We start from the raw sequence: 16,233 nt of genomic DNA, 5'->3' as shown, positions 1-16,233 counted from the left end.
CTTGTTTTAAGTGCTCTTCTTAACCATTAGGCTTTTGTATTGTTAAGTATCCCAAGAGAAGAGCAAGAAAAGTAATACCTCTGCAGTTTTTAGCATTTGGTTTTAACCTGACTGTAAAAAAGTGAAATAGCCACAGGCATTTTACACACCAAAACATAGTAGGGATTTATTTAAAATCAGTAACTTCCAAGTTAGAAAATCTAGAGAGTCTGGAAAAAAATAAATTTATATTGGCTAGGTAGTATTTGCAGCCACTATATTGAACATTTTACAAAGAGTTAATTTTCTTTTTCAAATGGTTCTAATACATATTATAAAGATATAAAGTGATTGCAGTGGTGGGTTCCAGATCCCGTTGCTACCAGTATGGTACAACGGGACCCAGTGTCTCCCACAAGCATGCGCACGCTGCACGCATGCATCCTTACCTCTTGCGACACATCCGCGACGCTCCAGCTACTCAGTAGAAGGGCCGAAGAGCTCAAATACATGTAAGGAGGACAGGCGGGCGGGCTTGCCCTTCGGAACACCGTACCAGAATGGTACACAGTGCTCCCGGGAGGCACTGGTATGCCTGTACCGGGGCATACCGCCTGCAACTGACCACTGAGTGATTGGCATAAACAAGTAATGGACTCCACATAGTTTAATAAAAGTTCAAGTTTTAAATTCAAGATTCTACAGGACTTGAAAGAGAATGGTGGGTTAGTAGTCAAAGATTTAAATTGTATACTAGTTGTTTAACATGGAATACACAGTTGGCTCCATAGTTCAAAAAAATTATTCCGAATTAGGGAAGTCACATTCAGGCCTGAAACTCTTCAGGAGCCAGTGGGTGCATGAACAAGGACAGGATTGGTATACCATAAGAACGTCTACTGTAACAGTCCAGCCTCTTCTACTTTGATTGTCTGTGGATAGGAGTGTCGAGATAAGATTTATTCCCCCCCCACACACACACTATTGTAGATCTCCTTTGAATAAATAATAGTCCTGCAATGTACAGTACTGCACAATATGCCACAACCTAAACTGAATGAAATTACTTGCCTCCGTGCATGATTTTAAAAAGATATAAAGACAAAAATGGAATCATAATTGCCTGTAGAATATAATCTTTTTTATTTCACAAGTGATGTAAAGTTTTAAAACCCAAAGACTCCTTTATTTTCTACATAATTTCCTTAAACTTGGCACTCCCTAGCCTTATGGCAGCCAGCCTAGAAAACAGTATCATATATACAGTCATTGCATTTGAAAATAGTGCACAGTTCTATTTAAAGTAGAAAAATAACATCCAAGGGGAAAATGGGAGGTATGAAACATACAAAAGTTAAAAGCAGTAGAAATTTCATGGCTTTGCACAAGTATCAGATGTTAAGAGAACAGGTGAAGACACTTTTTGTTTGAAAGGCACTTTTTTTTCTTGCAGTAAAGCATTGTGGTTTTCATCAAGCTTCCATTAGGCCCAACAGTTAAGAGACTATTAAAGAGGCAATTTTTAGTAAGGAAAAGAATTCCAAGTTAAAAATTTATAGATGCCAGAAATTAATACCAACTTTATAAATATTTGGTCCTTTTGTAAAATAGGCAACCATGATCCAGTCCCTTCAATACTTAAATGATACTGCGCCATTCTAGTGAGCAAGATACCTGTCAGGTTCACTAATAACCCCAAATATACATATGCTTGTTAAAAAGTATCAGAGCTTTTGATGTGCAAGTGTGTCCCAGAACAATGGCTTGACTGCTAATAATTTTATAATTCTGTATCTCTGTATCTCGATGGCTGCCCATAGTATCCACGCTTGGAGTGATCAGATAGCTGCTTCCGATAATCTTCCTCCTCTGCATCGCTGCCGTAAATTCCTGGATTATCTAGGTAAGATCTAGCAGCCGGCTTCTGAGGCTCGGGAGGTCTGGAACTGAAATCAACATATACAAAGTTATTTTGAGCAAGCTAACACAGAGACCAAGCAGGAATAGATTTGTTACCAGTTTAAAGTAAAAAGTTTGCTTTTATTAATAGTGTCAGACCATCAACAACACATTTGAAACGAAGTTCCTGCCAAATCACTGCCATTCAAAATTCTCTTATACTTGAAGGGAGTTGTTTCGTCTTCCTCATTAGTAAGGCTGGCCTGAAATGAGGCTGCTAGCATAGGATAATAGATCCTGTGAGAATGTAGGCAAAAACAAACTACAAAAGACTTCTAATTTTGATTGTTTTGAATGGGATATATTTAAGGGGCAACAAAGTAAACATGTTTGCACTCTATCCATTTAGCTCTCTGACAATATTCTTTTCATGGCTCATTTTACAAAAGTTTATTTTTTAAAAAACATAGTAAGATGGGAAAGAGAAATGATACTTTCAATAATGTTGTGCAGCTTTCTTCCACTTCAGGAGGCTGCCATAATTATAATGAATTAGAATTTTTTTGGATATGAAATTTCTCAAAATCAGAGAAAAATGAGATTTTCTACCGAAGGTACTTAATATTTACTGTTAATATGCCAGTATTACTTTTCCAATAACTCAATAATTTGACAATAAAATTTAATAAGGAAAGATCCAATTACAGTGTAACAGAGAAAAGCTCTCTGAGGAAAGTGGGAAAGAAGGCATATACTTAATTAGGTCAGTGTTTTAGTAGAGGACAAGTGAAGAGAACAAAGGGTGGCTTATGAATAAAATTCTTACAGAAGAAAATTGGGCTGCAAATGGTCAGGAGTGTATTTCCACATATAAAATGTGAAAAGGAACAAACTCCTTTGTTGGCAACAAAGTTGGAAAAGATAATTATTATAACCAGGGATATACATCTATATTTATTAACTACATACATTTATATAGCAGTCTTATTACCAGAAGAATCCTAGGTTCAAGAGATTCATCATGTTGCCAGATTGAATGGAAGGCAATGCAGTAAAAATGTGTGAAAAAAGATAATTAACTGTACTACACTATCTAGAGAGCTGTCAACTTCCAACTTACTTGTGGACCTCTGTTCTAAAAAAAAATTCTGATGCTGAATAAGCGTGTTAAACATATTCAAAGCCACAGAAGTATAAAAAATAGGCAAATTAATTCAGTTTTACCTGGAAATCTGGGGACGGTTGTGTTCTGGCTTCTGTGTTTTCATTGGGACTGCATAAATGTCTGGGTGTTTTTGTGCTATTTCCACCTTTAAAAAAGCAGGTAAAATATTTCCATATTTCCCTCAAACTATCAATTATTCTTTGATAGCAATTTTCCCTCCAAGAGCAAGATAATTTACTTTACAGATTTGTCAGATTATTTACAAAATATGTAAAAATACCCAGACTTAGAGGTTTGGATATAAAATGGCTCTCTGAATGACATGAAAATTAATGGAGATTATTGTGCTAGAAGGAATAATATTTTTCTAACATTTTTCTTCATTTGACAGTTCTAGCACTCCATTCCAAATTGTTCTGAAAAAGCTTTCAAAAATAGTATTTGCTGTATCTCCAAACTGTTATTTGAATTATGTTTTTATTAATTTGATTCCATATCACTAGTTTTCTTACTATTGTAAATAAAACATTTGCACAAGACCAACAGAATCATTATTTTATACCCTGGCATTCTGTGCTTCTTGCAGTTCTTGCATTCTTTGTAGTCTGGCCTTGTGATCCATTTTCTCAAAAATTTTAACTTTCCCCAGCACAGATTTTGGTGTGTTCTCTTCTACAACTTCTCCCACTTTTTCTTCCACTTCAGAAGGTTGAATGACTGGTTGAGAAGACTTCAATATAGGCCGGCCAAAGTTTGGTTTCATGGATATAGGGGGAGGAGCTACTTTAGCTGGTCCTCCCAAATTTTCAATACTAGGTGCATTAGGGCTGTTTGTTCTGGGTTCGTAATTCTTAGGAATATCATACGGATCTTCTTTGTTTTGCAACTTAGCCTATAAACATAAAGACAAATACAAGTGTGGATTTTTTACAAAAAAATAACAGATTAAGGCTAGAAATGATCTGTTTCAATAAACTGCTAAACCTATAAAGCTGATATGTTTAGTTAAGGAAACACAGAGAGCTACTTTTCTCCCTTAATTTTGGCATCAAGATTTGAAGTTAGAAACTAAACAGCAGATATTGAAAAGTAACTAAAACACTCTCAGTAAATGAATCAACAGTCCACGGAGGGCTATGTTTAGCAGACCAAGTAGATAAGTGATGGCTAACCTTTTTGTCATGCAGAAAGTGAGTGTATGCGCAACAGTGTGCTCGCATGCATGCACCCATAATGGATCCACGCGACCCCCCCCCCCTGTGCTCACCCCATGCTCCCTTTGGCCATGCACATGTGACCCCCGCGTGCCCCATTTTGGGACTAGTAGGCCTCCTGCACCCTCCTGGAAGCAAAAATGGGCCACGGGGGGGGGGGGCAGGCCACACCCAAAATTTATAAGCTTTTAAATCCTCTAGGCAATTCAATAGCATGAATCCACCTGTTGGGGCATTTTCTCTGACATTACTCTACAAAAAGTATTACCCAGCTCAGAATTTAGAACAGGAGTGCCCAACCTTGGCAATTTTAAGACCTGTGGACTTCAATATGGCTGGTTAGAGAATTCTGGGAGTTGAAGTCCACAACAGTGCAAGATTGAGGATGTGGAGAGACCTGGCCCATAGAACCGCCAAGAGTCAGACACACTGAAGGGTAACATCATCTTCAAGTCCACAAGTCTTAAAGTTGCCAAGGTTGGACAAACCTGGCTTGGACTATTCCCATTTCTTTTTTCCTTTAGTTTTTATAGTTCTATGTTTTGGTAATTAATGAAGAAACATTAACAATTCTCATAAGCTGTAGAGATATTTCTTTCCATATTACCTTTGGAGGTTCAGGCTTGAAGGCTGGGGGTGGACTGGGATCCCTCAGAATTTCCCTGCTCCCAGCTTTTCTCATCTGAGCTTTCGGTTCAGGGCTAAATTTCCTTAGATTCTACAAACAAGTAATAATAACCATGATGCATATATTCACATAGTTCTGGCTTCATGTGAAGAGAAATTACAATTTTGCAACTGACAGTAAAAGACACACGAGTTCTTGCATCCCAGACATTACATGTAAACAACATTCATTAATATCTGAAAATGACACCAGTTATTTTCCAGACCTCCTTCATTACAGTATTTACAACATAAAGTTCTGAAAGAAGAAAAGAAACCTCTTACCTCCTCATGGTGTACAGGTTCAGAGGATCGACTGATAGAAGAAACTCTTGGCTCGTAGTATGGCTCATCAAGTTCATTATCTGTGTAAGCCCCACCTTCCCCATCTGATTCCATATCACTGATTAGTCGACTATCACAGCTCAGATAGTCGGCACCCATGGCAGTTAAATATGACATACGATCATCAATGTCATCATCCACTCCGTCCAACTGCAAAACAGAGGGTTTTGTTAAAAGATTTTTGAGGGTCAGAATACAGGCAGTCCTCGACTTGCAACTGATCGCTTAATGACTATTCAAAGTTACAATGGATTCAAAAGAGTTACAACTTAACCTTGACGTCATGATTGCTGGATCACCCTTGCAGTTCTGTGATTGTAATTCAGGTGCCTGGCAACTGGTGTGCATTTACAACTGATTGCAGCCTCCCAACGCCCACTGGATTCAGACTTGGAAACATGGGATTCATTTACTAACCTAATGACCATTTTAAAAATGTCTGTAACACGGAGTCCAATCGTGTGGTGACTTGACTTATGACCACAACGACATGATGAAAATTTGGGCTCAATTGTGGTCATAAGTCAAGGACTTATATTAGGTAACTGTTACACTTAACACAATAGCAAATGGAATAATAATATTTAAGCAAAGTCACATGCTAGAAAGAATAGCCATACACCGTTTATTAGGGATATACTTGAGGCTGGCAAACCTCTGAGGCATCAACACAACTTGATGCAATAGCTTGTTACCTAAAAATCAAAAGGTAAACAAATGGCTAAACTCCAATGACACTGATGCATCCCACAAGATTTCAGCATTTTCAATCTGAACAAAGAAAGTCAGTGAAATTTAGTGATCCTGTATTGATCTGTGAATATACTGAGAAAGACCCATGAATATGCTTCCATGAATGTCTTAGTGCCCATTAGGATCAGAATGCCAAGTTTTTAACTACCAAACCTTAGCCAGATAGTTTTTAATATGTCAACATTTAGGCACAATGACTATTGCATTAAATTCAAGAACAAGGAGAGATTTCTCTATGCATATAACGAAGAAATTCCTCTATACACAGAAAGCCTTTCCTCTCATAGAGGCTCTTGGTCCATGTTCCAGATGAACATGCATGCATAAGCCAAAAGGATGTGAGCACATACCTTTCCTTCTGAAACCCATACTGCTTCATTTTGTTGTTGTTGAATAGCATCTTTAAGGCTGCCATACCAACCATCATTGGCTGAATTTAGATCAATGGAAGCTGCATAAATGTTTAAACAATGAATTATTGGATTAGCAAACCATTACTGCCAAACATTTCATTATCTTACTTTAATGGTTTTTCAACAATACAAGATCATGGCTTTTCTCCATCTGCTAACTACCTCACTAGTTATTATAAATCTGTGAGAGGATGCTTAATATTTAAAAGCAGAGTAAAACAATAGCACAGCATTCTATCAATATCAAAGTAAAAATGAGAATATTGGTGATGAGGAATGGATAATAATTATTATACTATCCTTCCTGTTTGCTTTGTTCCTACTTAGGAAGCATTTTGTCATATTTGAAATAAATTATTTTTCTACTTTACTACTGATTTCTTCTTCTCACACTCCTAATTTATAACCAATCCTAATAGACATTTTTCTCAGAACCTCAGAAGTCAGAATATATCTATTAATGCATTTAATACTGTAACTCACAGATTTACATTTAAGCTATTTGAATCAAGCTTTCTGGGAAATGCTAGGAACTCTGATTAGCTTATTCCACTACTTAAGCCTTCCTTTAATTAGAGTATTTTTGCTTTTCCTATAATTAGAATATTTTTCCAAAACTATTAAAATTATCTCATACATATCTCATACATATCTCATACATATAAAAATATTGTTTTTTGTCCTAATTCCAACAGAATTATCATCTACCAAAAACTTGTGTATTCAATAAGGTTTGGAGTTTGATTGTTGAATTCATTTCCTGTACGGCAATCACATAACCTTTATACACCAAAAGATGCTTTCACAGAAAATAAGTGATGGTTTTAGGCACCTGTAAAAAGATGGAAACACGTCTTCTTCAACTTATTTGCTTGATCATAAAGCTTCCGTGCACTCTTGTTGGATGTGGGAATTAGCCTTTGCCTCATAACTTTCACACCTTGTTTGCTGTCTGGGTTGAAAAACACTACAATTGGGAACCACTGAGTGTAGTTTAACAGATCCACAGCTTTCGGAGTCACATCCAACAAAGCATGTTTGTCCTGTACAAGAAAAGGGCAATATTGAATTTATGCTTGTAGGAAAGGGAAGAAAAACACATCAATATTTTTGTAATATGGTCTACTACTATTATTCTAATGGAAAAGATACAAAAGGAAAAATATACCTGTTCAATAATTTGTCTCACAGTGTTCAAACGTACTACACCAGTGGACTTCTCCGAACCTGCGTCCTTTGGTTCCGTTTCTGCAAGAATAATATGCCAGTTTTATCGTATGTTTAAAGTTTGCCTTAGGAGATCACATTAACAGGAGTTTTCAACTTGGGTGTCTGAATGGAAAAATCTAAAAGTAATACATATTTTTGTTCAAAGTTCTAATATCTTATCTGTCTTAAAGGCGCTTAATAGTTTTAGATCAGGAATGTCTTAATTGGTATCACTTCACCATAAAATTTGTGCCAGGTTTTTTGCTCATGTACCTAAATGTAAATTCCTTAGTTTGACAAGTTTATGAATTACTTTTCTCAGTTATGACTTTACTATGATTGAGTTTAGTGTAATGCAGTGGCTCTCAACCTTTTTTTGGCCATGCCCTACCTAAGCATCTTTAAAATCCTGATATCCCCCCATATAATTCTTAGTTTACTCAAAAAGTGAACTCTACTCACACAGAGGAAGCCTAAAAGGCCATTAACTTGATTTAAACAAGGTTCAAATTGCCCCCATTAAAAATCAAATTACCCCCCCTTTGCAGTGTGGGCCCCACATTGGGAACCATTGGTCTAAAATACCAGACTATACACTAGGAGACTGTAAGTTCTAGACATGCCTTAAGAATGAAAACTGACTGAGTAACTTGTGTGAAAACACCAGGAAGAAAATAAAAAGTTGGGCCTCTACTGTAATAACTTTCTATCCAAAAGATCTTGGGTTTTACAATGTTGAGGTAATGAGCCATTAAAAATAAAACCTGTTTAACTTTTGTTCAAATTCAGCTGTTGACTTACTCTTGGACAGACTCATGCAGTTTTCTTGGCATTGGTTTGTCAAGAATGCCCAAAAAGCAGTTGGTCATTCCCTTCTTATATTTTTAACTTCCCACGCTATTTTTTACCAATTTCATAGCCGAGTTCCAAGAAGTTCTTTGAAACTGTACATTCTTAAAGTATTTGGGGTAAGAGATAGTTTAAGACATTTTTTTATTCATCTGTTTCATTGCCATCACTTTATAATTATCTGATGTATTATTTTTGTTGTTCAATTAATAACAAGCATGAAGTCACTCACTGGCAGGCTGATATAGCCCTGGCAACTCATTATGCAACTTCTCCATCGCGATGTCTGCAATGGGACCAAATATCACCACTGGTCGCCTAAAACCAGCTGCAAAGAAAACATAGGTAGTTTGTTACCATGATTATAGGATCAAAGGGAAATGTTAATCATTTAAGATTTATTGTCATTAGAGGGAAAAGTCCAGTGCCGCATCAATGAATTCTGCTCATATGACATTATCTTTCTCTTTTTCATCTTGCTACTCATTACATACCCATTGTTCTACAGGATTCCCCAAGATTATTGAAACAATTTTCACAGTATACAGTGGCAGGAGAGGAAAGCAGAATTGCCCTCCTCCATTGTCTTGGTGAAAGTAATTTCAACAGGGGAACATAATTGGCTAACATCTATTGTCTGTAAACCTAATACCTACCTATAATTTCCCTCTTTACAAAGGGGAAAGTTTACAGTCATTAAGATTAACTTCCTACAGGAATTAAAAAGAAATTAACTAGAAGTGGCTGACATCCAATAAAAAGCAAGCAATTTGTAAGCCAGGTTTCAACACAAACTGAACTGTTGATGAAGTCATTTGAGATGGTATGGACTCCAAAACTGTATCACTTTTGTTATAAGAAGGGGTAAGAGAAATGGCACTTTCCCAATGCCTAGGAGCCATCAAGGAAGTTCTCTTTTTCCATATACAGTATCTAAGAGTCAAAATGTCTGGTAGGGGTAATTTATTTGGTGCCCATGGCTGGCTGAAGAATTCTGGGAGTTCAGGTCATAAACTTGTCATAGTGGCCTACCTGTGGTCTAGAGATAAAACTGAAGAATTATATTTTTTGAACACTTCTGCATCCTCAAATAAAGTATCTATCTTTTATAAATAAGGATATTGGTTCTCAGTTCTTAAATGCTGTCCTTCACTCACCTTCCCTGAGCATAACCCTTTCATAGGCTGGAAATTTTGTGCCAACTGATGCGATTGTTGTTAGATCTTCTCGACTCTTCTTCAGATTCTTTTTCATTCCTGACCGCTGGCCACGCATCCGCCAGAAGTCAGCCCTATCACTGGAACCATCTCTCTGAGCATTTTGAACACTGGCCAACTGTTCAGCCCTGAAAGGGAGAACATTTGCTCCGTTTTTCAAAAGTCAACAATGGGAATACACCTAAGATCAAATGCAATTCATCTCTCAAGTTTTAAGAAAAAAATCTGATTTAGAAAGATTCAAATACTTAGTACTTAACATAGTCATAGGAATATAGAAAGTGAATCTTCATATATGTGCCGATGGCTGCAATGCCAATCTCTTGAGCTCAGGCCTTCTCATAAGAATCCACAGGAGCTTTCCTCGCCCCTATATTCCTACGCCCTTACATTACTCCATCTACTCAATTTATTTGAATAGGAACAGATAAAGGTGTGCCCTTCTTGGGACAGGGCTAAAATTAGTCCTTGTCCCTGGAAGTCCTAGTTCTACCTATACCTATTTGTACATTGAAACTGATCTAAATCAAGCTTCAGTGGGATGATCAAGAAATACACTGCAGACTAGCCTTTAGTAGGGTAGCAATGAAAGCCTTGGACAAGTTATTCTGATCCAATGACCGTCTATAGCTACCAAAACTAGAATCTTTGTTTTTCCTCTCAAAGTCCATGGATTAGAAATTTGGCATTTGAAGAAGCAGGATTAAAAAGTATTGATGCTTTTAATATTTAATGTTGCATAATGTTCCTGAGAATACTACGATTAGCCTAGAAAACAAACGTTCATAGAACAAATCAATCCAGGGATTGATCACTCAAGGAATAAATTTTCAGGTTAGATTATCGTATTTTGGATATGTTATATAAGGACCCAGATCCTTGAGTAACAATGGATGCACCACCGAGAGACTTGAAGGACCAGGTTTGAAGGACAATCTTTATCTATACAATATGTATGTTTTATCTATACAATCACTAAGAACAAGTATCAACTTGATAACATAAGGTAGCATAACATAATTTTGTATACTCACTATGATATAATCATAGTGTGACAGAATGAAAGGTAAGGTATCCCATGTTGAATTTACAGGAGAATAACATACCTGCTTTTATTCGGAATCAACCCTTTTTCTAATTCACTGTCAATTCTCACTGCCAACCAATGGCCCAGCTTCCCATCATATAGTGTATCAACCACTCGAAAGACATCGCCCCTGCTGAAAGCCAGGCTATGTGGAGTTTCTTTTTCACATTCAAAGTGGGTCCTTATGAAGAAAGAATCCCCTCTACCACAAGCCATTATGTCTCTATAAACTGGGGGGCGGGGGGAGGAAGAGACGCAAGAAAGACCCTAATTATTATTATTAGTTTCCATCAAATAAACACCTAAGAGCCATAGATATAGAAGAAAAGAAAATGCTTTTATATCACTTTTCACACAGGACACTATCCCCCTCCCCCATACATTACACAGAAATCAATTTCTGAATTTAAATATGCTATATCTTACTGCCAATGGCTCATATTTTAAAAAGAATCATATATATTAACAGATGTTTCCTATAATGTATAATACCAATAGGGTAAACAAAGATCTTGCTAACTTTTGTTTGCAGAATAATAAATTTTTTTTTAAAGTGGACATTTTTGTACTTTCAAAAATTGCAGACATCTCTTTTGAGCACTAAGGTAAATAATACTTTAACCACTATGCAAATTAACAAAGAAACAGTGTTCTTCTTAGCTATCTTAAAAACTTGGATGTTTATCAGAAAATTTACGTAACTGTAAGTAATGAACATTTCTAAGAATAAGATAAGATAAACATCAGTAGATATAAACAGAACAAAAGATGAAATAAGAAAATATATTAAATAACACAACACATTAGAAACATGCTCTTCTTTTACAAATTACATATTTATACATACCATCATATTTGCTCTGAGCCAAAATTGTCACGATATCACCTTTAGGAATTTCTAATAGGTGTAGAACAGCATCCTCTCGGATAATACCTCTGAAGTCTTGACTGTTTACCTGTTGCAAAAGGAACCATACTCAAGCTTTAATATCTACTTCAGGGTTTTTTTTAATACTGCAATTTTAGGTAACCATAAGATACTTTTTAGTGGTTTATGTTTTACATTACTGCAGCTTTCAGTAACCAGATATATCAACTTATTGTTATGAGAATTACATCTATAAGGCACAAGATTGAAAAAGCCTACAGAAAAATAGGGAATTTACTTGAGTGATTTCACATGTTCCATTATAATATTGGAAATCACTATCAACATTATCCACCATGCTTTCCTTAAAAACAAAGTCTTATGTTTAAGCCAGGCCATACAGAAACACTGACATTAATCGACAGATCTGTTAATTATAATACAGAGCAGAGAAAGGCGAGGGAATTTTTGTGACAAGGGGATTTTTTATTCTTTCATAAAAATTGAAAGAAGAAATAAAATAAATATTTATCTCAGCCATATCACTAAACATATTTCCTAAAAGCCAATTTCAGAAATGTTCTCATAATTATAAATACCAGGGATATTGTTTTCAGTTAGGTTGCTTAAAATTATATTTTAAATGGAAAATAATTAGGCATGCAAACCTTAAGAATCTGATCTCCCTCCTGTAGGCCTTCCTGTTCTGCTGAGGTCCCTTCTTGAATTCCCGCAACAAATATTCCTACATCATTCCCACCAGCCAACCGGAGACCCACACTTTCTCCTTTCCTGAATTGCACCATTTTTGTGTCAGGACTTAAAAGAAAAAAACAATGGGTGTTATTTATTTCAGGTTAAAATATAATAGGCTATAAATGATTTCCATAGCAATGTTTCTCAACCTTAGCAAGTTTAAGACATATGGGTTTCAATTCCCAGAATTCACAAGCCAGTGGAAAGTGTAATGGTTAGAATGCTGCCTTTGCTCCATTTGCTCCGCCCTTCAGATTGGCCCGCCTGTTCGCCTCCAGGCTATACTCACCTATACTTCCTTATTTTTTAGCTCAGCTGGTAGGTGCGGCAGAGTGGATTGCCACGCCTCAGCTGTTTTTCTTTCAAATGTGCATGTGAGCACAGCGCATGGCAGGCACATAATTTCAAAAATTGCAATGCAAAGTGCACGCTCAGCGAACCGGTTGCTAAAACAGTAGGATCACAACCCTGCAGACAGGTACTGGCTAATCAACTAGACACTGTGATAGTGGACAAGGACCAGAAGACAGCAGAAGTAATAGATATAGCAGTGCTGAATAACACAGCAACAATAGGAAAAAGGAGTATGAGAAGCTGGAGAAGTGGCCTGAAGGAGGAAGTAGAGAAAACGTGGAAGCTAAAGGCCAAAGCAGTCTCAGGAGTGGTCCCACTGCTGGTTCCAAGAGTGGTCCTACTCCTACCCAGTAGTGGCAGGAGGACTTGGGGCTATGACTCCTAAGCTGGGAGAATGGTTTCAACAGATTCCATGAACATCAGAGATCTCTGTAAAGGATTTTTTTTTCATTTATATTCCTTCCACTCTAATCCTCTTTCAAGTTTAAAACTCCTGTTCTGATTGAAGAATCACTTGTTTCAATCGTACTAGAAACATCCTGACCTGACTAGAAGTATTAACATTTAATAAAACACTTTCCCCATTATTACAATTATTTAAAGCAACAAAGTTTATAAGAAATCAAAATAATAGTCATAATTTAAAAACTCATACCCATATATTGCTTGGTCCTCAGGAGTTGGCTGAAGAAATATTCTTGTAGCTGGTTTTGAATGTACAACTGCATTTATATATATATAAATTAAAAATAAAAACTTAGAATCTGCTTCTACTTTAGTCCTCAATACCATGTTTCCCCCAAAATAAGAGAGGGTCTTATTTTCTTTTGACCTCAAAATAAGCACTTCGCCTTATTTTTGAGGTGCAGGAATTGGCGAGCGTGGTCACCTCATGGCTACTGTTGTGTTGCAATATTTTCAGGGGGGACGGGACTTATTTTCAGGGGAAAGCTTATTTTAATACATGCGCTCAAAAGCCCGATTCGGCTTATCTGGGGAGGTCTTATTTTTGGAGAAACAGGGTACTTACAAAACAATATTTCAGAAATTCAGAAATTTACATAAAATAATTAGTATTAATATCTGTGTCTTTATTCCTAGTAAATATAGAATGTGTAAGATAATATACACTATAGCTGAACTTTTATTTGTTAAGTATGCAATTCCACAAAATAGAATACTTTTTCTATTTGTAATAATTTCCAAAGTTGCAGCAAAATCATAATCCTGTAGCACATCAAAACAAACAAAATTTATGGCACCCATCCAATGTTCTTATTCAGCTGGTCCGTTGTGAAGCCTCTATCATTTTCTTTTAATTGTTATTGTTGTTTTTAGTCTGGACGCCTGTGTTTTTAACTGTTTTAATTGAATATTGGGATGCTGTATGCCAGAGGTTTCGAAGCCCTGGTCGCAGACTTGGGGCATACCAGAAATCGGGCCGCACAAACGACTGAAGCTCCATCTGTGTGTTGTGGCCTGCCAGCAGATCTGGCAGCAGATTCGAACAGTGATGAGGTTGGGGAGGAACATGGGCCAGTCCTGGAGTCTGGGGAAGGCTCTGACAAGTGCTCTGCGTCGGAGGCAGAGATGGGGCCAGGACCATCTGACAGTCATCAGTTGCCTTTGGAGTTGGACATCAGTGGGGCAGAAGAACAGCTGAAGCCTGTTTCTAGTGTGTGCATGCGCAAAGCTGCCAGGATAAGGGAACAGCTAAGGAACAAGGGTTGAATCGGGAGTAAAGCCACAGTGGATGGTGAATGGCCCCTCCCATAGAGAATAAAGAGGAGTGAAAGGGGAGGAAAGTTTTCAAGAGACAATTAGTTCAATTCATTAGAGTGAAGATCTGTTCCTGACTTCTTGCCAAGTATTGTCTGCTACAGAGTGGCGTTTGGAAGATATCGGCCTGGCAACTCTCCAAGCCTGATAAAGGTCTGTAGTTGTAAAATCTCTTGAAAGACTGTTGGCCAGGATTTTGCTGGAAAAGAATTCACTTTAAACTACATAAAAGGGATTTTATCGGGACGAGGAGTCGGCTTTGTACTTTTGGGAAGCCTAGGTCAGAACATGAAATCACACCCTCCCTGGTCCATGGAAAAACCTCACTCTACGGAACCAGTCCCTGGCACCTAAAAGGTTGGGGGCCACTGCCATAAGCCACCCACCATCTTTTGGAGTGGGTGGTCATAGGTAACAATAAGATAATGATAATAATAGTGCAACAGAAATAAATACACTAAAAATGATCTAATTGGTTGTGGCTTTTTGCATTGAAGGACTCCAACTTGTGAGAGTAGCTTAGAGGATTCAATTGCCTGAAGCAGGAGGAAAGTGGACTCTTATTATTCAGCCCTATTAATCACTAATCAAATTGTGTAACTACATAATGGAAACCAAATGTCTTGTTACTGAATTCAAAGGATCTCAAAAGAAAGCAGCACTAACCTGGCGGATCATCTTGGTACTTCACTTGACTACTTGTCTGTGGTATTAAAACAGCTGTGGAATCCACAGTGGATCGAAAAGGGGTGGGCATTGCTCCCATCTTGGAAAGTCTATTGTTTGGCTCTTCTTTTGCACTTAATACAAAAACCAGACACTGTTAAGAACAAATCAAAGATTCTGTATCATAACAAAAAGTAAATGACAGTACGATATACATCCCACCTCAATTTTTCCTTTAGCTTTTCATTTGAAGAATGGCACTCCACGTCAGAGTGAGGCAGTCTTCTGTCATCCTGAGGTGAGCAAGATCGGTTTGACTCTATTTCTGAAATATCTGTTGGGAGAACATAGTGCAGAGTCTGGAAAAGTTACTGCCATCTGTAATTTTAATGTTTGTTGACCTGCATGCATAATAAAAGGCTTTCTTCTTTTAAACACTGACAGCAAAAAAATACTTTATGAAATTAAAGAAAGCTGATGTTACAAGGTGCTCCTACTAGAAAACTAAGCACTCCAGGCAGAAAATTAAACCACTGTAATTTTGCTTACCAAACAGATCTAAATTTAGGATAGATTAGCTTTTCTTTGAAAGATGTCATTCAACAAGCCTCATTCAGATGAAGCCTTTGGAAAAAATGGTAGCATCAGATAATCTGTGGCAATCCTTAGGGCTGGCATAAAAATTATGAGAAGTCACTTGAAAGCCGCTGTGGTAGTAGCTTCCAGGGAAGTGGAAATATCCAGATTGTCACTTCTTATTGGGTAGTTATCTTGGAAGTCACTAGAGCAGTAAGGCAGCATTCTTCTCTTGAAGCCTTAGGCCAAAATAGTTATCTATCTCTTGATATTCTGGCATATATCCAAAGACAGGCAGGGGAAGTAAGGTTCTTTCAAGTATGTACAATCCAGGGATACATGCCACATGTGGCCCCTAGCACTGTTTTGACCCAGAAATCAGGATTTTGGAGGATTAAGGGGAAAGATTTATATTCTAAACTTTATAGCAGTCACCTG

At 37.2% G+C, this 16,233-nt stretch overlaps 1 protein-coding gene across 4 annotated transcripts in view; it reads right to left on the bottom strand.

Moving 5' to 3' along the window:
- Positions 1–1,124: 1,124 nt before the first annotated feature.
- TJP2 (tight junction protein 2) overlaps positions 1,125–16,233 on the bottom strand; it is a 77,001-nt gene continuing 61,892 nt past the window's right edge. For all 4 annotated transcript variants that reach the window (XM_032214754.1, XM_032214757.1, XM_032214755.1 and 1 more), the window contains 16 exons: positions 15,442–15,553; positions 15,220–15,353; positions 13,430–13,496; positions 12,333–12,483; positions 11,644–11,752; positions 10,816–11,026; positions 9,650–9,837; positions 8,725–8,820; positions 7,603–7,682; positions 7,267–7,477; positions 6,372–6,472; positions 5,209–5,418; positions 4,865–4,975; positions 3,606–3,935; positions 3,103–3,188; positions 1,125–1,925 (listed from right to left, as the gene is read on the bottom strand). In XM_032214754.1, coding sequence (XP_032070645.1) covers positions 1,760–1,925; positions 3,103–3,188; positions 3,606–3,935; positions 4,865–4,975; positions 5,209–5,418; positions 6,372–6,472; positions 7,267–7,477; positions 7,603–7,682; positions 8,725–8,820; positions 9,650–9,837; positions 10,816–11,026; positions 11,644–11,752; positions 12,333–12,483; positions 13,430–13,496; positions 15,220–15,353; positions 15,442–15,553 — 2,363 coding nt within the window. In that variant the 3' untranslated portion in view covers positions 1,125–1,759. The remainder of the gene's footprint in view (positions 1,926–3,102; positions 3,189–3,605; positions 3,936–4,864; positions 4,976–5,208; positions 5,419–6,371; positions 6,473–7,266; positions 7,478–7,602; positions 7,683–8,724; positions 8,821–9,649; positions 9,838–10,815; positions 11,027–11,643; positions 11,753–12,332; positions 12,484–13,429; positions 13,497–15,219; positions 15,354–15,441; positions 15,554–16,233) is intronic.

Source organism: Thamnophis elegans, chromosome 3 (assembly GCF_009769535.1).
Source record: "Thamnophis elegans isolate rThaEle1 chromosome 3, rThaEle1.pri, whole genome shotgun sequence".
In the NCBI taxonomy this organism is placed as follows: Eukaryota; Metazoa; Chordata; class Lepidosauria; order Squamata; family Colubridae; genus Thamnophis; species Thamnophis elegans.
This window is presented reverse-complemented; position numbering and strand designations above follow the sequence as displayed.